At 61.3% G+C, this 22,642-nt stretch overlaps 3 protein-coding genes across 3 annotated transcripts; 1 reads left to right on the top strand and 2 right to left on the bottom strand.

Annotated features, from left to right (window-relative positions):
* The first annotated feature begins 367 nt into the window (after nt 1–367).
* On the top strand, nt 368–3,844 carry VPS37C (VPS37C subunit of ESCRT-I). Its single transcript, XM_039703505.1, has 6 exons — nt 368–425; nt 733–862; nt 1,433–1,537; nt 1,611–1,782; nt 1,997–2,079; nt 2,329–3,844. The coding sequence occupies exons 3-6, from the start codon at nt 1,445–1,447 to the stop codon at nt 3,043–3,045; spliced, it is 1,065 nt and encodes a 354-aa protein (XP_039559439.1). The 5' UTR covers nt 368–425; nt 733–862; nt 1,433–1,444; the 3' UTR covers nt 3,046–3,844.
* Nucleotides 3,845–4,153: 309 nt separating this feature from the next.
* LOC120499607 lies at nt 4,154–15,542 on the bottom strand. The gene is made up of 21 exons (XM_039703496.1): nt 15,271–15,542; nt 14,048–14,107; nt 13,650–13,958; nt 13,282–13,581; nt 13,124–13,195; nt 12,888–13,025; nt 12,668–12,790; nt 12,488–12,583; nt 12,317–12,397; nt 12,074–12,220; nt 11,640–11,829; nt 8,837–9,051; nt 8,261–8,299; nt 7,716–7,997; nt 7,466–7,528; nt 7,048–7,347; nt 5,691–5,978; nt 5,401–5,532; nt 4,974–5,027; nt 4,617–4,721; nt 4,154–4,538 (listed from the first exon to the last, which is right to left on the bottom strand). The coding sequence occupies exons 1-21, from the start codon at nt 15,323–15,325 to the stop codon at nt 4,453–4,455; spliced, it is 3,135 nt and encodes a 1,044-aa protein (XP_039559430.1). The 5' UTR covers nt 15,326–15,542; the 3' UTR covers nt 4,154–4,452.
* An 879-nt stretch (nt 15,543–16,421) lies between these two features.
* Nucleotides 16,422–22,524, bottom strand: TMEM132A (transmembrane protein 132A). Its single transcript, XM_039703495.1, has 11 exons — nt 22,185–22,524; nt 21,421–21,650; nt 20,740–21,345; nt 20,308–20,663; nt 19,725–19,883; nt 19,456–19,648; nt 19,242–19,385; nt 18,966–19,168; nt 18,460–18,736; nt 18,051–18,242; nt 16,422–17,974 (listed from the first exon to the last, which is right to left on the bottom strand). The coding sequence occupies exons 1-11, from the start codon at nt 22,522–22,524 to the stop codon at nt 16,895–16,897; spliced, it is 3,780 nt and encodes a 1,259-aa protein (XP_039559429.1). The 3' UTR covers nt 16,422–16,894.
* Between the last annotated feature and the right edge of the window lie 118 nt (nt 22,525–22,642).

Genomic DNA, 22,642 nt, shown 5'->3' with positions numbered 1-22,642 from the left:
GGAGCAAGTGCAGCTTCCCTGGGCATCTCGCTGTTTCAGGCTCACAGGAAGGACACATTCCCGATATCCAACTTAACTCCAGGCGAAGCCTTGCCCCCTTTCCCTATCGCTCCACGCCCTTTCCAAAACCCCTCTCGGAGCCCCCTGCACCCCGGAAACACGAAGGATATAATTCCTAGAGCAGCTACAGCTCGGGGAGAGCCCGGCGGGTAGCCAAAGAGCGATTATTGATTAAAAAATGCCATTAAATTGATCCGTGCTCCCGCCCCCCCCAACATGGCGGCGCTGGGAGGAACCACCCCCCTCACGCCCGAGGGGGGGGGGGCGCGCGCCTCCCGCCCCGCCCGCGGTGGCCCCGCCCGCTTCCGGTTTGTACCGGAAGCCGGAAGCAGCGGCGGCGGCCGGAGGGTCGCGGTGGCGCTTCGGTGAGTCCGGGAGAGGGCCGGGAATGGGAATAGCGGGAATAACGGCGGGGTAACGGGGATAATGCCGCTGCTCCCGCCACGGCGTTCGCTGCAACCCCGCAAGTGGGCAGCCCTTTGCGTCCGCCTTCCTGAGCGCCTGTGGATGCTTCCCGGACCCCACCCCGAGCTTTCCCGCTCCCACCCTTCCCGCTTCTCCCTCTTAAACTCCATGAAAGTTCGCTGCTACCCCCCTGAAAGACACAAATCGGGTGATTTCAGCCCCACGCCTGCAGCGCGGGATTGAATTCCCATTTTTTCCCTCGGACAGGTTTGTCTGGATCGTGGGTTGGGCAAGCCTGAGCCTCAGCGTGGCTCTTGCGGCATTCCCGGTGTAATATCCTTGGGATGTTCCACCTGGATGAGAGCTGGAGGAGCTTGGAGTGAATAGGACAGCGCAGGTGTGTTGTGTTTCCTTGGGTTTTAGGACATTCCCGCGTTATTCCATCCCCACTCTTGGAATTTACACCACACACGGGATACTTGCTGAACGTACCAGACAGCCGGGAATGCTTGGGATAAATCATGGATATGGTGCAGGAAGTCCATCACTTCCCCTGATCTTTTTATTTCACTGAATTCCGTGGCGGGAAGGTGGAAGTGGGTGATCCCTGAGGTCTTTCCCAGCCCTGTGCTCAGATCCCAGTTTCCTGGGTGGGATGGGATGGAGACTGGAATGAGGTGGGTTCTGGAATGGGACGGAGACATCCAGCTGGAATTTGCAAGCTGGGGCTGTGGGTGGATTTTTCCTTGACAGAACACCCTGGGATATGCAGAATTCCACCCAAATAGGCTTGGGAAAGGGGGAAAAGGTTTTTCCCAAGCAGGAGTTAGTGGGAATTGTGTTGCTGCCTCTCAGTTGACAGATCCCAGCAGAGCTGCTCTAAAGGCTTTAACCACCCTGGATTTCAGCTGGAAGCCTATTCCCAGCTGGATTTGGGAGTTGATTTGCCTCTTTTTCCACGTGCCAGGGGTCTGGGAGGATGGACACGCTGAGGAGCCGGACAGTGGAGGAGCTCCGGGAGCTGCAGGAGGATTCCCAGGAGATCGAGCGCCTGGCTTTGGAATCCCAGGAGGTTCGTGCCAGGAGGTGGCTCCGGGGTGTCCCCGTCCCCTTCCCGTGCTCACCATTCCAAACTCCCTCCACAGGTTCAGGAGCTCCAGCTGGAAAGGGAGATGGCCCTGGCTGCCAACCGGAGCTTGGCCGAGCAGAACCTGAAATTCCAGGCGCCGCTGGAGACGGGACGCAGCGACCTCTCCAAGAAGTACCAGGAGCTGCAGGAGCTGGCTGGGAGGTGCAGGGAGCAGAAGGAAAAGCTGGGTGAGCACTGGAGTCTTTGCCCAGGAAGGATTCTGCTTCCTGGGAAACTGATACCCCTTTTTTTTCCCCAGCAGCCCGATGTTATTCCTCTTGGGTTTCCCTCCTTCCATCAGCAGTTCCCAATCCCTTTCCTGGGGGCTCTTTGCTGGCTTTTCCCTGGTTTCTGCTCTGTGATGGTGATTTTGGTTTCTCTTTCCCCCTTTGTTTTTCCCAGAGAAATTCTCAGCAGCGCTGCAGCCTCAGACTTTGCTGGATCTCCTCCAGGTGGAAAGCCAGAAGATTGAGGAGGAATCTGAGGTGAGTTTAGGCCTTAAATCCCTTGGAAATGCCAGTGATTCATCCTCAAAGCCTTGCAGTTAAACCCAGTCCCTAAAATCATGGATTATCTTTGGAGTCTGCTGGGTTTTCTCCAAAGAACTGCATCCATCCTTGTTTGTGTGTGGGTGTCGCTCCTTGGGATGTGGCTGGGAGAGACCTAAATCAGGATTTTAGGGAAGAGGAGCAGGGGGATGCAGGAATGAGCCCGAGGCTGTTCCTTTCTTCCAGAAAATGGCTGAGAAATTCCTGGAGGGGGAAGTGCCCCTGGAGACGTTCCTGGAGCAGTTTTCCGGGATGAGGAAGTTGTCCCACCTGCGCCGGGTCCGAGTGGAAAAGCTGCAGGAGATCGTGAGGAAGTCGGAGGGATCCCAGGAGCGCACCAGGGACTCTCAGCCTCCTCTTCCTCCTCCTCCTCACATTCCCACGGATCCACCAAAACCTTTCCCACCGGGATCTCCGGCCTTCCCTCTGCCCTACAGCCCGGCTCCGGCCCTCCCGCCCGGCCCCGCTGCCCACGGAGCGCTGCCTCCCGCCCCTTTCCCGGGGTCTCCGGTCGCCGTGGGACACGTGGCCTCCTCCCAGCCCAGCTCCCAGTCTGCCTTCCCCTACCCGCTTGCTCCAGCTCCCGGATATCCGGCGGCTTCCGCTGCTGACTCTGCTCCAGGGTATCCCAAATCCACCTCGGGAGGCTTTTCCTGGTCTCCGTCCCGGGGCCCACCACAGCCCTTGCCCTATCCTGCTCCCCATCCCTCTCCTCCCCCTGCCAGACCGGGATACTCTCCCTACGTCCCACCTGGAGCAGGGAGACCGCAGTGTCCGTACCCCACTCAGCCCCCTCTCCCGAATTTCCCCATCCCAACGCAGGCTCCCTATCCCGGGCCTCCCCCACCCTTTGGATACCCCCCGCCTCCGAACCCTCAGCGTCCTACCTGGCCTGGATACTAATCCAGGACTTCTGGGGAGCATCCTGTGCTGATTCCTCCTTTTTCTGGGGACTGAGGAAGAGGAGGGATTCCAGAGTGTTGCTCCTGGATCCCTCGGTGCAAAGGAATTACACGGGATAAGTCACGGCTCCGGAGGTCGGAGCGAGAGGCAGAGCCAGACCAGCAGAAATCCGGAGAGGAGAAACCTCCAGGGAAACCTTGGAGCACCTTCCAGTGCTAGAGGGGCTCCAAGAGAACTGGACAAGGACTTGGACAAAGACTTGGAGTGATGGGATAATGGGGAGTGGCTTCACGCTGTCAAAGGGTGGGTTTAGATGGGATTTTGGGAAGAAATTCTTCCCTGTGATGGTGGTGAGACCCTGGAATGGATTTCCCAGGGAAGTTATGGCAGCTCCATCCCTGGAAATATCCAAGGCCAGGTTAGACAGGGTTTGGAGCAAGTGGAAAGGGATTGGAAGTGGCTGATCCTTAAGATCCCTTTTCACCCAAACCATTCCAGGGCTGTCAGTTGGAGTCAGTGATTCCCACCCGGGCCTGGGCAGCCTCCAGTATTCCCGACCTCCCGTGTGGTTTTTCGGGCTCCTCACATCTCCCTTCTCAGGAAACACTTGGAAACGGAGGGAATGACAAACGATGGAAACGGGATTTGCTTTGCTCAGCACTTTATCCTTCAAATCCTGCCTGTATCCCTTTAAGTTATTTATAAGGAACGATTACTAATGGACTAGGATGAGGGACTGATGGAAGTAATTCCATCCCTGGGATTAATTAGAGTAATAAAACTGGATGAATTAATTGCACTCTGGAGTCATGGCCCTGGTTACTTTGGGAAGCAACGGAACATCCGGATAAGGATTGATCCCTTTATCCCTTCCTGGCATTCTGCTTCCTTTGGATCCCATCACTGAAATCTTTCACCCCCTCCCAGAACCATCTTCAAGCCTGCTTCAGTTCCTGCATTCCTAGCATTTATCCCTGGGATCAAAAAAACAGGGAAAAGGTGTTTCCCTGTCCCTCTTTTCCCTCCTGACTGGGGGTTTGGAGTCACACTGGGATAATGGAAGGAAGAGGACAAGGTGTAATTAGTACAAAACCCCAATTTTATTACAAGTATTTGTTATTAAATATCTCAGACTCATTCTCAGTATTCCCACCCTTGCATCCCTATCCTTTATCCATCATCCCAACTCTTTATCCTGGTTTGGAGAAGCTGGTGATCCCACTATTCCAAAGGGCTCCTTGCACCCCCGTACCTCTTAAATTCCTATAAATAGCTTTAAAAAAACCCCAAAAACCTCCTTTTCTCCCAAGAGGAGGGTGGGAAGTGCTCCTGGAAGGGTGCTGGAATGCTGGGATGCCCCCAAAGCTGAGGTGGGAGGTGGCATCAGCTCCTTTGGGAAGCAGGGAGTCACACCCTGCGGGCAGAGTGCAGGTCGTAGTCGCTGTCCGAGGAGTTATCCGGAGGGTTGGAACGCCGGCACGCTGCTTCCAGAGCTGTGGAGGGCATGGATGCACCTCATTGGATTCACTTCCATGGCAAAGGAACGGGAAGGAGCCACTTCCAGCACTTACCTGGGTAAGCGGAGAGCTGGGAGCTCTTTTTGGGGGCCTGAGCGTAGTCGTTGTCCCCTCCCTGTCCCCGAGGCCTCGGAGCGGTGCTGGAGCGGTGGAAAGACACTGGAGAAGATAGCGGGATTGGGATTTGGGGGTTGGAACAGCAGCTTGGAGGGAACAAAGCCACCCAGGAAGGGGCTGAGTAAAATTGGTCCCTGCTCCAGGCCTGCATCTCCTGGATCAGTTATATTCCAAAAGGAAGTGAGATCCAGGGCCCTTGTGCCAGGATCCGGGGGGAACAGCCCACCCAGACCCCAGATCCATCCCCAGGAGCTCCAAATCCCATTCCCAGCTCCCCAACGAGCTGCTCCTCACCCGTCTGGTTGAGTCCTGTGGGGCCGATCCACTGGCGCTGCTTCTTCTTGGAGACTGAGAGAGAGGGAGAACTGTGTTTCCAAGGATCTTCCCGATCCTTCCTCCAGCTGCTTCCCCCCTGCCAGCCCCATATGTCATCCCGAATACTGCTCCCCTTCCCAATAATCCCCCCCGGGATCCTCCACCTGCTCTTTTGTTTCTGCTTGGAGCTTAATCCCTCTTCCTGCTCCCACACTCCATGTGGGACAGGCTTGGGGACAATGGGGCAGGTCTGGGGATAATGGGGCAGGGGGATCTGTCAGGCTCAGCAGCCAAATCCCCCCCAAGGAGTTTAGGGAAGCATCCATGGAGCTGCCAGCCCTGAGCCGGCACGTGGGGATGAAGGAAGGAAGAAAAGAAGGATGAGGATCCCGAGGTTGTCCCCTACTTCTCTTCATCAGCTTCCGATAGGCAGGAGGGCCACAGATCAGGGAAAGGATGAGGAAAAGCAGCAGGGCCAGGCAGATGCTCACGACGGTTCCAGCAGACGTTCCCGTGGGAAGCGGCTTTGAGTCCTGGCCTGGAAAGAGCACGGGTGTCACTGGATGTGTCCAGCTGGAGATGTGAAAATCCATTACCCCGCCAGGAACCCAAATCCCGGGGGGATTTTGTCCCCCCGTCCCTGCCCCTTCCATAGGTGTGGCAATTCCAGCTCCCAGCACGGATCTCGTGGCTTACACACAACTCTGGTCCGGGAGCAGCTCCGGGCATTCCCAAGTTTGGGCTGGCAGAGGTGCAGGGGTTCGAGCTCACAGGTGACTCCCGTCGAGGGAGGCTCCCGGATTTCCATGCTGGAAGTGAGATTCCCGCAGCCCAGCTCCCGGCAGATCTGCCGGCCACGCTTGTCTCGCTGCGCTGCTCCGGACTCGCACAGATCCCACCACTGTCCTGCATGGAACACCTGGATGTCCCCTTCACACGGAGTGGGGCCGGCCGCCAGCCTCCGCAGGGCCCGCGGCTGGGAATCTGCGGGAGAGAGGAGCACATCCGTGGGGAGAGGGGTGGGATCCACAGGGAGGGTCAGAGCCACGGGGAGGGGTGAAATCCATGAGGAGAGGATGGGTACAGGGGGATCAGACCCATGGGGGTCAGATCCACGGAGTGGGGTCAGAGCCACAAGGAGAAGGGAGTCAGATCCACGGAGATGGGTCAGACCTGTGGGAAGAAGAGCCAGAACCACAGGGAGAGAGGAGTCGGACCCACAGGCAGACAGGGATGATATCCACAGGGATATCACTGGCACATGCTCCTCCTTCCAGCACCAGCTCCTGGCACAAGGATGCTCCCAGCAGCTCCCTCATGCCACAGGGACTGAACCAAACCAGAACCAGGCATGGAGTGGCTTTGAACTCTTCCCATGGGAAATGCAGCATGGAAGCCGGCTCTGCCAGCTGCCACAGCCCATTAAACCCCTAAATCCCACGGGATTCCAAGCTGGGGCAGATGGCAGGACCCACAAGGAGCCTGCTCCGAGCTTCTTGGCTTGGCTGTCTGTGCCATGGAGCTGGCACCGAGCTGATTTCCAGGGAAACACGCATGGAAAATGACAGGGAGAGGCCTGTGGCTGGGAGATGCTCATGGCAAGGGAAAGATGCTCTAGTAGGGACGTGCCTGTGGCAGGGAAGAGGGGCACGGAAAAGAAGGGATATGCCTGTGGCAGGGAAGATATCCAGGGACATGCCCGAGGCAGGGAGATGATGGAGCATGGATATGCCCAAGGCGGGGAAGGTGCTCAGGGAGCTGCCCACAGCAGGATGCCCAGAGCCTGGTGCCTGCCAGTGTTCCCAGCTCCACCTGGAATTTGGGATGCTGCCATGGCCGCTCTCCCTCCCGGGCTCGGAGCTGCCGTGCTCGGCGCTGCCGGGAACTGAGATTTCCTGTTTTGCCTTCGCACCCCGGAGAGGAAGAGCGGGAGTGGGTGGATGGGGCCCATGGGGCCGGCTGGGATGGGGCTGGCTCTCTGTTCTGGGCCCCAAAATCCCCCCGGGGTCTCCCACCGGAGCAGGAAATCACGGATCCTCAGGACCATTCTCACCTGAGCAGGTGATGAAGGCGGGCGCTTTGTCCCGGGGGCTGCTCCTGTTGAAGCAGTCCAGCAGGGAATGGCTCCCGCAGGAATCCACTGCCTCCCACCGCACCGGCAGGTGGATCCCGGGATCCGGCTTGCCGTGGCTGCTCCCGGCAGTGCCACAGCGCAGCTCCTGGCAGATGAGGGTGACCAGATGTGTCCAGGTGTCCGGGAAGCTCGCCACAGCCCCCCACAGCCCCTGCTTGTGCAGCTCCAGGAAGCCAGAGCAGCTGAAATTCCCGTCCACCAGCCGCAGCCTGGGGGGTCCTGGACAGGGATTGGTGATGGAAGAGGAAGCGTTATAGATTGGGATGGCAATTTTTCCATTATTTAGCGGGAAGTTCCCAAATTTGAGGCTACAGATTCCCTGGGATGAGGTGCTTACCCGTGGGCTCTGGGGTGGTGGCCGGGGGTGTTGGTGGGGGCTTGGGAGTGGTTTTCACTGGCTCTGGAATGAGAAGAGAGGGACCACGTGGGCATGGATGATCCCTAGGGATTGAGATGGCCGGGCTGGGAGTCCAGGCTCACCTTTACAGGCAACAATGACGTTTTCACTGGCTCTGGAATGAGAAGAGAGGGACCACGTGGGCATGGATGATCCCTAGGGATTGAGGTGGCCGGGGGTCCAGGCTCACCTTTACAGGCAACGATGACATGCTCCGTGCAGTTTTCCAGCTCCCACTGGCATCCCAGTGGGTTACTGCACCTCCTGGGCTGACTCTGTGGCTCTCTCCCACCAGGAATGATGAGCTCCAAGGGCTCAGAGGTCGGGGGGCCGCACTCCAGCTGCTGGCAGATCCAACCCAGGTCTCCCATGCTCACGCTCTCCCAGCAGATTGGTCTCCACTGGTGTTCCCAGTTCACCTCCAGAATCCCAGTGCAGCGGCAGCCGCCTCTGCTGAGTCTCAGGATGGATTCTTTGGGAAAACACCAGGAAAACACCATCATTAGGGGCTTTCCTTCCCTTCCCAGTGGGTTTTCACCCTGGGAATGATTCCCAAGGCCCCTTGGTGGGGGCCTTGGAGAACAGTGCAAGGAATGGGAGCATGGAGGGGTCGAGGGAATGTGGGGGCTTGAGCTGGGACCCCGCGACGCCGCTTCCGGATGATGCAACTCCAGCACCCGCCGTGCTCATGGAGCTGTGGGGGCATTCCCAAAGCGCTGCTCCCCAAATTCTCACCTCCAGGGATCCAGGTGGCTCCTCCATGGTCAGGGATGGCTGCGAGAAAGAGCGGAAATGGGGTGTCAATCCCGCATCCCGCCCTGCGGACCCCGGGTTTGGGACAGCGGCTCCGCTGCTCGGCTTGTTGATGGTTATTTTGAGGAAAAGGGGGGTTTTGTGGGGAAACTGGGATTTCTGGGGGAGAAAGGCGATTTGCTGACTCCTCATCTGTCTGCTGGGGGATTTTTAGGGCAGAGAAAAGACGAGGGCCCTGCAAATTACTGCTAATTAGCCCTGCTCCTGGGTGGAATGTTCGGGAATGGTGCCATGAAGATGGAAGGGAGGGCGGGAGCTGGCAGGGAATGAGGATGTGGGGATACCTGGCTGCCCTCAGCACCACTGGCTCAACCCTGGGACCCTGGGAACCCCCAGAGTGAGGTGGGTGGGGATTTGGGGGGTCACCAGGGTGCTTCCCACCCCAAGCCCCAAACTGTGGCTCACTCGAGGTGCGGATCCCACCTGGAGCGGGAAAACCGGCAGGGCTCTGCCACGGGATCCGAGCGGCGCACCGCGGCCAGGGTGCCTGGTACTCACCCCACATTCCCAGCAGGAGGCACAGGATGGGCAGCCGGGTTGCCATGGGCTCCGCTGGTGCCATGGGGGCACGGGAGGCTCCGGGGGCTCCGCCGCCTCCGCTGCCCGGCCCGGAGCAGGCGAGGGAGGGGGCCCGGACAGGAACCGGCTGTTTTTCCTCCCTCTGTGGTTTTTTGACGTCACCTCTGGGCCCGTTTGAAGACTCTGTTGCCTCCCTGGGTCCCGCCAAGCACGAGAGGAAAGGGGTGAGAAACATGTGGGGTTCAGGCCCCACCAAATCCCAGGGTCTCCGCGGCCCTGGGAAAGGGAGGTAGTGAATATATCCAGTGCCGAGGGAGGTCTGGGGGTCCCCGAGCCCCCCAGGGTTGCAGAGGAGTTGATGCCCATCCTGGCATCCCCTAAAACTCTGTGATTAACCCAGGAATTGGATGGGATCCAGGCACATCCCAGGTTCTGGCATTCCAGGGACACCCTACAGCCCTGCAAGAGCACGTGGGGCACCAGCGGTGCTGGGCCCGGACAGGGCAGAGGCGTTAATTGATTGTGCCCTAATTAAATGCTCTGAATCCAGGTCAGGCATGCTAATGAGGCAGCTGTTTTCCATTGACCCTGTGGTATTCCTGCTGGAAGGAGAAATGGATGGAGCTTCCCATCCCATCCTGCTCCAGCATCCGTGGATGCTCCAGTGCCCAGCCCTGGAGCAGGATCTCAGCATCTGGGTGCTCCCTGTAGCCATCACTTGATCCCATCCCAGTTATCCCAGCGGTTCTGCTGATCCTGGTGGGAGCAGGCCCTGTTGGAATATCCCACACTGGGGTCCTGGAGCTGCCCCCCACCCACTTTGGCTTTGAAAATTCCCTGGAAAAGGGGTGCAATTCCCAGACCTGCTCCCACAGGAGTTGATGGAGGGTCCGCAAGCCACAATCCCCCAAAATCAACCTGAAATTTGGGATTCCCCTCAAACATCCCAGGACACTGTGCCTCCAGGAAAGATCCTGTTATCCAAAGGTGTGTGACCCCCATGGCTATGGGGTGCCTGGGGTCCAGCCCTTCCCTCAGAGCAGCGACTGCCTCTGGAGGCCATGAGATCCCAAGGACAGGATTTGGCTTTGCATTGAGCATCTGCCTTGCCTCGGGCGCTGCGAGTCAGCTCAGCATCCTGAGCATGCCGTGGCAGCTCGGGATGATTGGAATCCCTTCCCGGGGGGAGTCTGGGGAGCGCTGGGAAGTGCTGACAACGCTGCCTGCCGTGAGGAGCCTTTTAAAAAGCAGGAGCTGCCTTTGGAGCGAGCGGGAAGGGGCTTGTCGGCTGTCGGCACGCTGCTGGGATCATAATGATGAGGAAAAGGGGGATTTTCCGGGCGGGAGCAGCTCGGAGGAACGGTTGGCGCTGATATGGCTGTGTGGGGATGGAGGTGACACCTGGGCTGGGTTGTCACGCTCCAAGGGCTTTGTTATCCCCAGGGAACTGGTGCCCCCAGGCTGTTGGTATCCCCAGGGAATTGGTGCCCCCCAGGGCTTTGGTACCTTCCAGGGCTTTGTTATCCCCAGGGAACTGGTGCCTTCGCAGGAATCAGCACCCTCAGGACGCTGCTGTCCCTCTGCACGTTGGGATCCCAGTACATCCACACCCCCTGAATTCTGTGACCCCTCCAGGGCATCAGGACCCGCCGCAATTCATCCATCCCTCCAGGCCTGTCCATGCCACAATCCCAGCGATCCCAGCACCACCGGCTCCCTCCCAGCCCCCCGGAGCCAGGAGAGGGGCTGGGGCTGGGGCACCCCCCGTGCCCGCTGCGCTCTCGGCCCGCGCCTCGCCCCGTGCCCTTTGTCGGGGTTTTGCTGCTATTTTGGGATTTCCTCCGTTGTTGCGGCTCCTTTGTGCGGGGCCTCTCGCTCAGCAAACAGCTGGAGGATGTGGGGGGGGGCACATTTTCCACTTGGGGTGCAGCTGAACCCCGACCTGTCTCTGCTCCCCGGGGAGACAGAGATCCGACGGCGGGGCCGGGCGGGAGCAGCCGGCTTGGGATGGGCAGCAGGGTCCCAATCCCGGGGTGGTGGGTGGGTGCTGTGCCCCTTCCCAGCTTTTGGGAGCACCCCAAATCCCAAAGCTGGGATGGTGCTTGGCTCCAGCTTCCTTCTGGGATATGGATGGACTGGGAGGTGCTGAAAGGTTTGGGGGTTCCATCCCACCCTCACAGGGCACCACCCAGTGGGTTTGGGGTGGCACATCAATGGCTTCCCTTCCAGCATCCCTGGAGACTTCCTGGACAGGATTTATGGACAGCATGTTCCTGGGATGGGGACTGTCCCAGAAGGGTGTAGACAAGCTCTGAGGGGACGCGTGGGACTTCCAAGTCCACCCTTCCTGCAGTTTAATTTCCACCCCTGGCGCTGTGGAGCTGGATCAGGGCCCTGCCACCCCTTCCCTGCTGCTGTGGGCTGGGGCTGGGATGTTTGGCCATCTTTGTGTCAGTGGACAAGTGGGAGTACTTGGTGGCTCGGTCTCACTGCAGGGCTGGTGACACCCCTATGGACAAGGGACACGATGGGAAAAGCTTTTAATGGCAGCACAGAGGAGATGGCTGGAGAATTCTGGAGGAGATAGCCGAGAATTCCAGGAGATTTGGCCTCTGGAGTGGTGGGACAGGCTCAGTAGGGAGAGTCCTGGATGTCGTCGTAGTCGCTGCCCTCGGAAAAGTCGGGATCCTCCCCGTGTTCCCCCGAGGGACAGGGCGGATCTGACCAGCCTGCAGAGACAGAGCCCATCAGGATTTGGGAATTCCTGGAACTCCCTGTGTACCCCACCTCCAGCACAGGATCCTCACCTGGATGTGAGGAGGGGTCTCCGGGGGGCTCCGTCTCCTGCACGTTCTCGTACCACTCCCCCGAGGAGGTGCTGGAGCTGCCGTCGGGATCGGGATCTGCCGGAGCTGCAGGTACCCAGGGCTGGGAGGGCACTGGGGCAGGCGCTGCCGGGGGAACTGGGGGAGCTGGGAGGAGCAGAGTCACTGGCTGGCACTTTCCAGCCCTGCTCCCACTCCATGGGGTCCCCCCATTTCCTCCCTGAGGTTGAACCCATCCATCTTCCCATCCTTGGGGTCCCTCTATCCCTGCTCCCATCCCTGCTTCTATACTTGGAGTCCCTGAGCCCCCATTCCCTCCCCATCCCTGTGGTCTCTGCATCCGTTTTTCCCATCCCTGAGGTCTCCCCATCCCTGCTCCCACACTTCCCACCTGTGCCACAGCCATGGCTGGTGGCTGCCGGGTGCCCCTGGGGGCCCTGGGCAGGGGGGGGAATGCTGCCATTCCAGTAGGGCTCCGTGGATGAGGTTGAGGATGAGCTGGAGGAGCTGCGGAGTGGAGGGCCTGGCCTGGCTGACTCTGTTAGGACAAGGACATCAAACATGGGAACAAAGATACTGGAAGAGGGGGTGGCCACCATTCTATCCATGGGATAGACCCCCCCGTGTGTCATACCGTCCTCAGGGAATGGCTCCATCCTGTCCTGGCTGGGTCTCAGAGGAAGAAAATCCTCCCTGGAATGCCGGCGCAGGGAGTCTGTGGGAAGGGGAGAGGGGTGGGAACATCCTGGGTGACAGGGATCCCGGGACAGGGTGTCAGGGATCCCAGAGGAAGTGGGATGCTCACTGTAGAAGGTGGACAGGGCGACAGGAGGCTTGCTGCTGAACTCATAATATTCCGAGTCGGAATCTGAATCCTTGGAAATGGCTGTGACCAGACAGTCTGGGGGGTGACAAGGGGACGTGGCATCTGTCACCAGCTGGCACATCTGGCCCCACAGCCCCTGGGGGGACCTGCCAGACCCACCTGATTTTTTGGGAAGGCTGGTGGGAGTCTTCCTGTAGTCGTTGGGGATCCCGGAGGGAGCGCTGGGGCTCTGGGAGCTGTGGGTCACCAGGACTGGCATGGGTATTCCCAAGGAGGACATGGCTGTGGGGACAAGGGGATGCACCCACTCCATGGCTGAGCTGAGCCCAAAAAGTGAGGATCGTGTCCCAGTTCCATGTCTGGATCCAGAGTTCCTTACCGCTCCTCTTCCTCAGCCTCAGCAGGGCAGCAGAAAAGGCCAGCACGGAGAGCAGGAGCAGCGCGGCCAGCACCAGGCACAGGACAAAGAGGGGACTGTCCACTGGCGGTGTCCCCAAGGTTGGGGTCCCCTCCTCGGCTGGGAACAGAGAACAGACACAGCTCATCCCACATGAATCTTTCCTGCTGGGAATTTTACCCTGATCCCAGGGAACGGCCGAGGGCTCGGACACTCACCGTGCAGGACAGTGACATTCCTGGGCGTCACCTCAGCCGCCGTGGGCGTTGGCACCTCCAAACCCTGGGAGCCTGGAAAGGGCGGGAACAGAAATGGGATGCTTGGGAGAGAGCAGCACCCAGGCCGTGCCTCAAATCCCGTCAGCAGGATGTGGTACCATTGCAGATGACCCCGGCAGCCCCGGATTGGTAACAGGGAGCGGATTTATTGAAGATCCAGAGGCACTCTGCCAGCGAGGGCTGCAGGTTGTCACACATGTATGTCATCTTCCCGGGAAGCGTGTGTCTGAAGGAGGGCCGCTGGAGCACATCCCCGCATCCCAGCGTCCGGCACAGCACCGCGGCCTCCGCCTCGTACCAGGTGCTGTTACACACCGTGCTCCAAGTACCGCGGAAGAACACCTCCACCCTGCCGGCACAGCCATCCCGGCCTCCGGAGAGCCGCCACTCCTGGTGCTCTGCGGGAAGAGCGCAGCCATGAGGGCGTGCCATCCACATCCCCCGCTCTGGAATGTTTCAAACCCACCTGAGCAAACCACGCCGGCGTCCTCCTTGTGGCTGCAGTCGTGCTCCAGCGCGGCCGGACATTCCCAGAGGTCCCGCTCGTGTCCCTGGCATCCCACCTCATCCCGGAGGATGGGGCCGTGCCCGCGGCCGAAGGCGGCGTCGCCGTGGGCTCTCACGGCGTGGCCGCACTGCAGTTGGCGGCACACGACGTCGGCGTCGGGAATGTCCCAGCCGTCGTCACACACCGTCCCCCACGTCCCCTCCTGCTCCAGCTCCACCCGGCCCTCGCAGCGGCTCCGGCCGCCCACCAGCCGGAGCGCTCTGGGACCTGGGAGGTGCACCGGGAAGGGTGAGCTGGCGTTGTCCCAGAATCCCAAAAAAGTGGGTGTAAGGATTCCCTCACCCTCCCGCACTCACCCGGTGTCACTGAGGTGTTCCCAGTCGGAGTATTGGGAGGTTCCGTCGTTTCTGTGGGGACTGTGGGGAGAAAGGACAGAGGGAAGAGGTGCTGAGCCCCCAGGATTCCCAGTTTGGAGGGGTGCATCCCAAACCCACCAAAATGTGGCCAAGAGGATTCTCCCAGCTGTGAGTGCACAGTGGGGAAACCCCCGGGCTCTGGCAAAGTGATCACGGAACTGTTGCATCCCAAAAATCAATCCCTGTGTGCCCCAGGATGTTTCTCAGAGCTAAATCCTGGTGTGGGATGTGCTGGGAGAATTTGGCCTTAAATATGGGAATACTGGGACACGACTCAGTGGTGGAAGAGCTGAAATTTGTGGTGTCATCCTGCATCCGTGTTGTTCCCGCCTTCCGGTTCATGCCTGCAGACACAGAGGGGCTGGACCTGTCTGTACCCACCTGCCTACACCCACTCCAGAGCCACAGGTGAGTGGATGATCCAGTTATCCCTAAAAATGCCCCATTTGGCTCCTCCAGGGGGAAGGATTCAGCCCCAGAAGTGAGGCATCCAGGGGGGGCTGCTTGGGTGGGAATCCTGGGAAGAGACACCAGAGCTGGTGCAGTGTGGATTGGAGTTAAAATGTTCAAGGATGAGGCCAAGGATGAGGGCAGAAGGTGGGAATGAGCTGCTCCAGGTGGGGATGGAGGTGTGAGAAGGGCGGAAATGGGGTGACGGGGCCGTTTCCTGATCAATTGGAGGCCTCCAAGCAGCTCCTGGCAGACATTTTGGCAGCCAAACTATCCCAAATCCTGCCAGGGTGGGGAGGACAGGTAGTGTCACATCCCAAAACCATCCAGGGGGTGCATGAAAAACAGGATGGGCTTCAGGCCCTGAGTGTCACCCTGTTCCCGAAGGGACTGTAGGTGGGATGGCTCCGAGAGCACCTTTAGGGGCTTAGGGTCCTGTTCTAGGGGTTCCCAGGGTGCTTTGGGGGGATCCAAGGGGATCTTAACCCTTAGGAGAATTCCCAAGCCCTAGGATACCCTTTCAGGGGATCCCCTTCCCTCTGTGTTGAGGGGCAGCATCCTCCACCACTGACACCCCTGTTGGGAACCCCCAGAACCCCCAGTGCTCCCCGTCCCATGGAGGTGGCAGGTCCCTGACCCCCAAATCTGTGGCTCCACCACCCCAAGGTCCCAAGAGAGCGACGGCGCGGGCCAGGATGGGGACGGTGACGTACCTCGTGCAGGTGCCACGGCAGAAAGAGCCACCAAGAGCAGGCAGAGCCCCCCCATCCCCTCAGCGGGGCAGCCCCATGGAATTCAGGGGTCTGGGATTCGGGGTGTCCCTCTCTCAGCAGCCTGGGGACGTGGCTTGGCCGTGTCCCCGCGCTCCGGCAGCCCCGGGAGTGTGGCGGAGGGCAGGAAGCCGACTCAGTGCTGTGGGGTGGAGGAGGGTGATGGGGTGGCTCCATCCTGCCCTGGCAGGGAGGAAACAGGGTTTTGGGGACCCCAGAGACCCTCCGGGGCACGGGAGCCTCGTGGATCTGGTGGTCCCACCCCGAGGGACACAGATCTGGTGGAGCCATCATGATCTGCAGCTCGTTTGTGCCTCCAAGTAGTGGATTTGGGGTGGTGGCATGGGGGACTCGGGGCCTCCCAAGATGTGGGACATCTGTGGGGTGATGAAGAGCCAGGAATTTCCCTCTTCTCCCTGTTTTTTGGAGTCAATGTTACCTGCAGCTCCACATCCTGAGCATCTTCCAGCATATGCAGGATCACTCCAGGACCCTCCAGGAATATTAGGCGAGGTGTAAGGCTGGAATTTCCATGGGTGGGAGGTGGGGCGTCCCAGGAGACATTGATCCCCACCGTGGCTGAGGGCTGGGATCCAGCTGAGCACCTGGGGGGACCCAGGATGCTGGGAATGGGGAACAGGATTCCAGTCATGTCCTCTCAGCAGGGTTTTGGGAAGTTTGGGGAAGCTGGGAGCAGGGTGATGGGGTGGGGGATCTCCTGCTGTTACCCAGGGTGTCTTGGGATTGCTGGGACTTACTGGGAAGCTGGAAGAGTGGGAATCCCCATGGCCACTAATACAGGTAGGTGCTGAGGAGACATTTAGGAATGTTGGGGACATGCAATACCAGGCTGCTGTTGGGGTTGGAAAGGTGGAGGGGGAAGATGGCAGGAGAGGGAGGAAGGAGATCCCTTATCCCAAGGTGACCCCAGCTGGGCCGTGGCCAGGCCCAGCCCCGATCCAATCCCGTGACCAGCTCCCACGTGGAGCCAAGGTCAAGGGCATGTGCCCATTCCCAGGAGCCTGGCACTGCCATGGGGGCAGGGGGGGACGCGGTGTCAGGATCACAGCAGATGGCACAGAGGAGAATCCCAATAGTTTTTTTAAATACTTTATTTTTGTAACAACGTCAGAATTAAAAATTTTCCATAAATACCAGCCCCTGGCAGCCCCTTCCCGGGCGTTCCCGATAAAAAATGTGTACAAAACGGATGCGTGGCCGGGGTGAAGGTGGGGGGGATACAGGATCCTCCCCGGGATCAGACCACAGGAATCATCACCACCATCATCATCACCACTATGAACACCATGTCGCAATGAGACCCAAAGCAGTAAGAGCATCCCAAATTCCTCCCCGGTGCCGCTGGGATCCAGCCCCCGTAAGGATAGGGCTGGGAGACCCCCTCTCACCCTCTGTGGGCACCTCGGGGTGGTCCCAGGAGGCCACCAGTGGTCCCCGGCCCATCCCACTGGGAAGAGGGGTGTCCCCCCAGCACGGCACGGGGAGGAGATCGGGCCCTTACTGGTTTGCCCGGGAATTGGGGGGTCCGGGAGTTGCCCCCTCGGGGTCAGGAGCTGCCGCGGATCCTCTCCATGTAGCTCCGGAGCTCCTCGGGATCCCGCAGCCCCATGTCCTCGCACACCCAGCGGATGTCGTCCTCGCTGGCCACCAGGATTGACTGGACGTGGGGGGTGGCCGGGGGGGGCTCCTCGGGGACACGGGGGGGACCGAAGGTGACAAACTCCACGCGCTTCCTGCGGCCGCCGCCTGGAGCCGACCCCTCCTTGCGGGGCGGCGGGGCTCCGGGGCCCGGGGAGCCGGGGGGAGCCCCGTCCTCGCTGGAACCCGGGGGGCCCCCGCAGCCACAGGCGGGGCCCGGGGATGCCGGGGGCTCCGGCTGCCGGCGGTCCGGCTGTGGCCGCTCCAGCTGCTGCCGATCCAGCTGCCGGCTCAGCTCTTCCTGGTCGGTGCCCAGCCAGACCCAGTTGTGGGGTTGTGGGGCCGAGGGGGCCCCGCCCGGCTCGGGCAGCTCCTTCTGCTGGTACCGGAGCACGAAGAAGATGCAGTTGACGAGGAAGATGAAGATGGCGAGGCAGAAGACTCCCAGGAGCACGTACATTCCAATTTCCAGGTCGGTCACCCGCTCCGGAGCCTTCACAATCTCCTCCTCCTCTTCCTCCTCCTCCTCCATGCCGGCACGGTTGCGTCCGTAGCCTTCCTCCTCATCCTCCTCCGAGGAAGACCCCTGGAGCTTGGTGGCTGCTGGCCCCACGCCCGCGGGGTCCCTCTGTCCCACGGTCACCGCCTCCCCGGACATGGCGCCCTCGGCCCGCGGGAAGGGCCGGGGGCTCCCGGGAGAGGGGACCCCCACCTCGAGCCAGGCGGTGCCGGTGGCCAGGGCGGCTGCGCGGTGCCGGCCACGCCGGCACGCATCCGGGGGATGCAGGCTGAGCTGGAGCAGGGCCCCCCGGCCCGGCCCCTCGGCCACCACCCACGGGTGGGCAGCGGGGACCCCAGGGGACCCCCTGACGGTGGCAACAGCGCGGTTGAGGGACGTCACGGTCAAGGCCACGTTGTGCCACCCGTAGAGCTCCAGTGGGGCCAGCGTGTGGTCGGAGAAGGACAACCAGATGGACAGGGTCGCTTCCTGGTGGGATGACAAGCGGGATGGCAGAGGTTTGGGGGACACCGGGGAGACTGGGGTCACTCCTCAGCCGTCTCACCTGCTTGAGGGCCCGTAGTGTGGGTGTGCCCAGGACAGTGGCAGTGACCACGCCAGGCTGATCCGGCTGTGTCCGCAGGGATAAGGAGAGCCCGGCCACCACCTGGGCGTGGAGCTCTGTCACCGTCACCTTCTCCTCAGAAACCACCAGCGTCTGCTCCCCCAGGATGGAGTCGGAGAGCGGAGAGCGCACCTGGAAGCAGCTTGTGAGTCCCTCAACATCCCTCACGACCACTGTTTCCTCTTCCCTTTCCGTGCCAGCCCCTCCAGCCCCTCAGTTCCCTCCCTCCCTGTATCCTGCCCAGCTGCCACTGGGATCATTTCCAGCCCCCAGCTCCATCCCGGCAACCTTCCCACACCCCCAGATCTTCCCAGGATCGCCCAAATTCTCCACAAACAACCTCGTTTACCTCCACAGAGGTGACTCCAGGCTCCCGGCCCACAACCACGGCCCCCGCTTCCAGTGAGGCCACGCGGGGGTCCTGGACACGAGTCCGGGCAGCCACCAGGTGGGTGACATCCAGGAGCCACTCAGGGCCGGGCAGGTAGGACAGGTGACGGCCACCATCCAGGGGGTGGGCCACAAAGTGTGCTAGGACCCGGAGCCCCGTGCGCTGGAACTGGGCCCGGCAGCCCCGCGCCCGCCGCTCCGGCTCCTCTGCGGCGTCCTCAGACTCCACCACGGCACTGGGGACAGGGACAGGGTGACGACAGTCACAGGATGGGGTGACAAGGGGTTCCCCAGGGGCATGGGAACAGGGACTGAAGGACAGGGTGACAGGGATTCCACGACAGGGTGACAAGAATCCCGAGACGTAGGAGTGTGTTGGGGGCTCACTGATGCCTCCCCACAGGACAGGTCCCGGCCCCATTCCCGTCTCCCCCTTTTCCCACCATGCCATTCTGTAGGGCTCACCTGTCAGGCCCCCCAGGCAGTCTCCAGCCACGGAGCTGCTCCAGGATGGGATCTCCCAGCTGGACACGGAGCGGGAGCAGTGGAGCCCAGACGGAGAAGCTCAGCTCCGCGCGCAGCCGGCGCACCCAGAAATCCACGCGGGCCCCCCGCGCCCCTCGGCTCTCCTTGCCCCCCACGAACACCAGGTCGCAGGAATCCGACACCTGCAAGGGCACGTGGAATTCCGTGGGAATGTCCCGGGGTGAGGCGGGATAGCAAGGGGATAGCAGGACTCACCTGCAGCACCTGCTTGTCAGCGGATTCGCATCCCACGGGATCCGTGAGCTCAGCCACTCCACCCCCTGCTTCCACAGCCACCAGTTTGACCGGGATAGCGCGGGGGATCCCGGTCAGCGGCGCCGTGTTTAGGATCTCCAGCTCCTGGAAGCACAGCAGGATGAGGGGGTGCTTCCCACGGGATGGAGGGCTGGAATTGGATGGGGACACCCACCTGCACCAGCGGGACAAGGGCGCGGATGTCCCGCTCTGACACCTGGATTTCCCAGACCAGTTTGTCCTTCTGCGCCTCGGGATCCTGGCCGGGATACTCCACCTGCCACGTGAGGGGCCGCGCCGGCGCCAGCCCCCCCGTCCCGTTTTCCACAGCCACATCCAGGTGCAGGAACTCAGCCGGCCCGGACACCCTGCGGCACCACACTGGGATCAGGGTGGAACAACCCGGAATTCCCACTGGGATGGGGGTATTGGGGTGCTCCCTACCTGGAGCTGTCAGGGACAGCAGGGATGTCCCCGAGCCGCCGGCACGTCACCATGGCTGTGGAGTGTTTGGGACCGCGGGAACGCTCCAGGTGAACGCTCCAGGTGCTGGGAATTGTGGGATGGGCAGAGACCACCTGCAGGCCCTTCTTGGCCTTGACCCTGTGCGGGCACATGGTGTCACACAGTGTCAGATGCTGTCACACAGTGCCCCAAAATGTCACACGGTGTCACATAATGTGAGGTGCTGCCAGACGGTGTCACTCAGAATCACACAGTGTCACTCGCTGTCACACAGTGTCACACACAGTCACACAGTGCCACTCACTGTCACACAATGTCACACAGTATCGGATCCTGTCAGCTGGCATCACATGGTGTCACACAGTGTCACAGTCACACTGTCACACAATGTCACTCAGTGCACATGGTATCAAACGTTCACATACTGCCACAAGTTGCCACACAATGTCACAGACTGTCACACAGTGTCATGACTGTCAGTGTGTCACTCACAGTCAGGCACTCTCACATAGCATCCCAGTGTCCCACAGTGTCCCGGTGTCCCCACTGTCCCTGCTCTCACCTCAGGGTCAGGCTGTCAGCGGTGAAGTTGTGGCGCAGGGCGATGGTGGCCGTGAAGCGCTGCCCGGGCCGCAGGGGGACGTTGGGGACACGCAGCAGCACCTTCTCGTCCAGCCGCACCTCCTGCCGCCGCTCCGGCTCTCCTGCCCGCAGCTCCAGCATTCCCAGGAATCTGGGAGCCTCCTGCTCCTGACCCCCGCACTCCCCCACGCCGTAGCGCAGCTCAGCCAGCTCTGGGTGCTCCGGGGGCTCCACGGGGTCGGAATCTCGCCGGTGGCTCCGGTGGGAATGGAGGGATCCCAGGGAGAACCAGCGTGGAGGGATCTCCAGCTCCACCACACACACACCCAGTGGGGCCTGCAGGGGAGAGGGGGTCCTGGGGTTAGGCTGGGGGGGAGCTTTGGGTCCCCAGGGGCCCCAGGGTGGCACTGACCTGCAGGTGACATGTCCCCTGGGCCACCCGCCCACGGTGGTGAGCGTGGAGGGTGACACAGGGGAGATCCTGAGCTCTGGAGTGATCCCAATCCCTTGAAGAATCCCAGCTCCCAGGCTGGTCCTGCTGCTCATGGTGGTCCCGGTCTTCGAGGTGGTCCCAGTTCTTGGGGTGATTGTGGATCCCAGGGTGGTGCCGGTCTTTGGGGTGAGTCCGGGTCTTGGGGTGATCCCGGACTCCATGGTGCTCCTGCTGCTCAGGGTGGTCCTGGTCCCTGGGGTGGTCACGATCCCCAGGGTGATCCCAGTCCCTGGGGTGATCCCGAACCCCAGCGTGGTTCTGCTCCCTGGGATGATCCCAGTCCCTGGGGCGACCCTGACCCCCAGGGTGGTCCTGGACTTCAGGGTGATCCCAGATCCCAGGATGGTCCCAGTCCTTGGGATGACTCCGGGCCCCAGCATGATCCTGCTTCCCAGGCATCCAGTCAGGCCCGTACAGATGGAAGAGGACACGGGCCACGGGGTCAGCAGGGGACACAGAGCTCTCCAGGGACACGGCACGGATGGCCCAAGCTGCTGAGCCGGGGGGGCTCTCCGTGGACACCTCCTGTAAGGACACCAGGATGGTGGTGGGGGCCAGGACGCCCTGGGGTGGCCCAGGGGACACAGGACTCCCGGTTACCTGGCGGATGCTGAACGGGGGGTAGGTGGCCTGGACCAGGGGCTGGGATCCAGCACGAAGCAGCAGGAATGTCTCGGAGCGGGTGTGCAGGGAAGAGTTGGGGGCCACGTCCTGATCCACCCTCTGCAGCCGGTAGGACTCGGGCACCCCAAGGACCTCCAGCTCCGCCGGCAGGAACACGGCATCCGGGGGCTCCCCGTCACCCCTCACTGCAGGGACAAGGACGCGTCACATCCCTCAGGGACACAGCGGGAATGGGTGCACAGGGGTGGCGGGAGGGGGTCTCTGTGCCCACCTTTGTGGCAGCACACAGGGTGACCCCTTGCCTGGGCCACCACATTCTGAGGTCAGCCCTGCCATGGTTGCCCTGTCCCAGGGTTATCCCATTCCAGGGTTGTCCCATCCCTGCATCAGGACTGGGGAGGGGAGGCACTCGGCTCCCCCAGTCCTGGCTGTTCCCTGTGGGAATGCATTCCCCGCTGGCGAGAGGGTTGGAACCATGTCCTGCAGGGTGGGATCCACGCTCATGGTGCCCTCACGGTGCCCCCCTCATGGTGCTCAGAGGGATCCCTCATCACAGGGAGCAGATCCCACCTGGATGCCCGGGCAGGGCTTCCTCACGGCCGGGAATTGATCCCACCGCGGGGATCGGGTGTGTGGGGACGGAGGCCAAGCAGATCCCGGGATCCGAGGAGTCCCTCGGGTGGTGGGTTCCCATGGGGACTGGGAGGAGATTCCCCCTTCGAGATCCCAGCGGACCCCACGTTCCCGGGTGAACCCCTCGGGATCCCAGGCGGTGGAGGGGGCACGGATCCCCGCGGAATGGGGGACGCGGATCCCGGGGAACGCGGGGAAGGAGGAGGAGGGGGTGAGGTCGCCTCGGCTCCCGGGATCCCGGCGGAACGGAGGGACCCCGACCGCGGGGAAAGGGGAGAATCGACCCAGGTTGCGGGTCCACGCGGGAGCGGATCCCGGCAGGACGGCGGGAGGGGCGCGGAGCGGGGTCGGAGTCGGTGCCCGGTGCTGTTCCCGGTGCCAGCTGCCATCCACCTTTCCCTGTTCCACCAGGGATACTGGGGACATGGGAAGGACAAGAACATCCATGGCAAGGGGCACGGAGTGAGCGGGAAGCACAGCAGGAACAGGTGGAGGGTGGTGGGATCCGGGCATGGATAAACCACCCTCCTTCTCCTCCTCTTCCTCCTCCTCCCTCCCACCTCGG

This window comes from Passer montanus, unplaced genomic scaffold (genome assembly GCF_014805655.1).
Source record: "Passer montanus isolate IOZ18808 unplaced genomic scaffold, ASM1480565v1 scaffold163, whole genome shotgun sequence".
Classification (NCBI taxonomy): Eukaryota; Metazoa; Chordata; class Aves; order Passeriformes; family Passeridae; genus Passer; species Passer montanus.
Note: the sequence above shows the minus strand (reverse complement) of the source record. Positions and strands in the feature narration are given on the sequence as shown.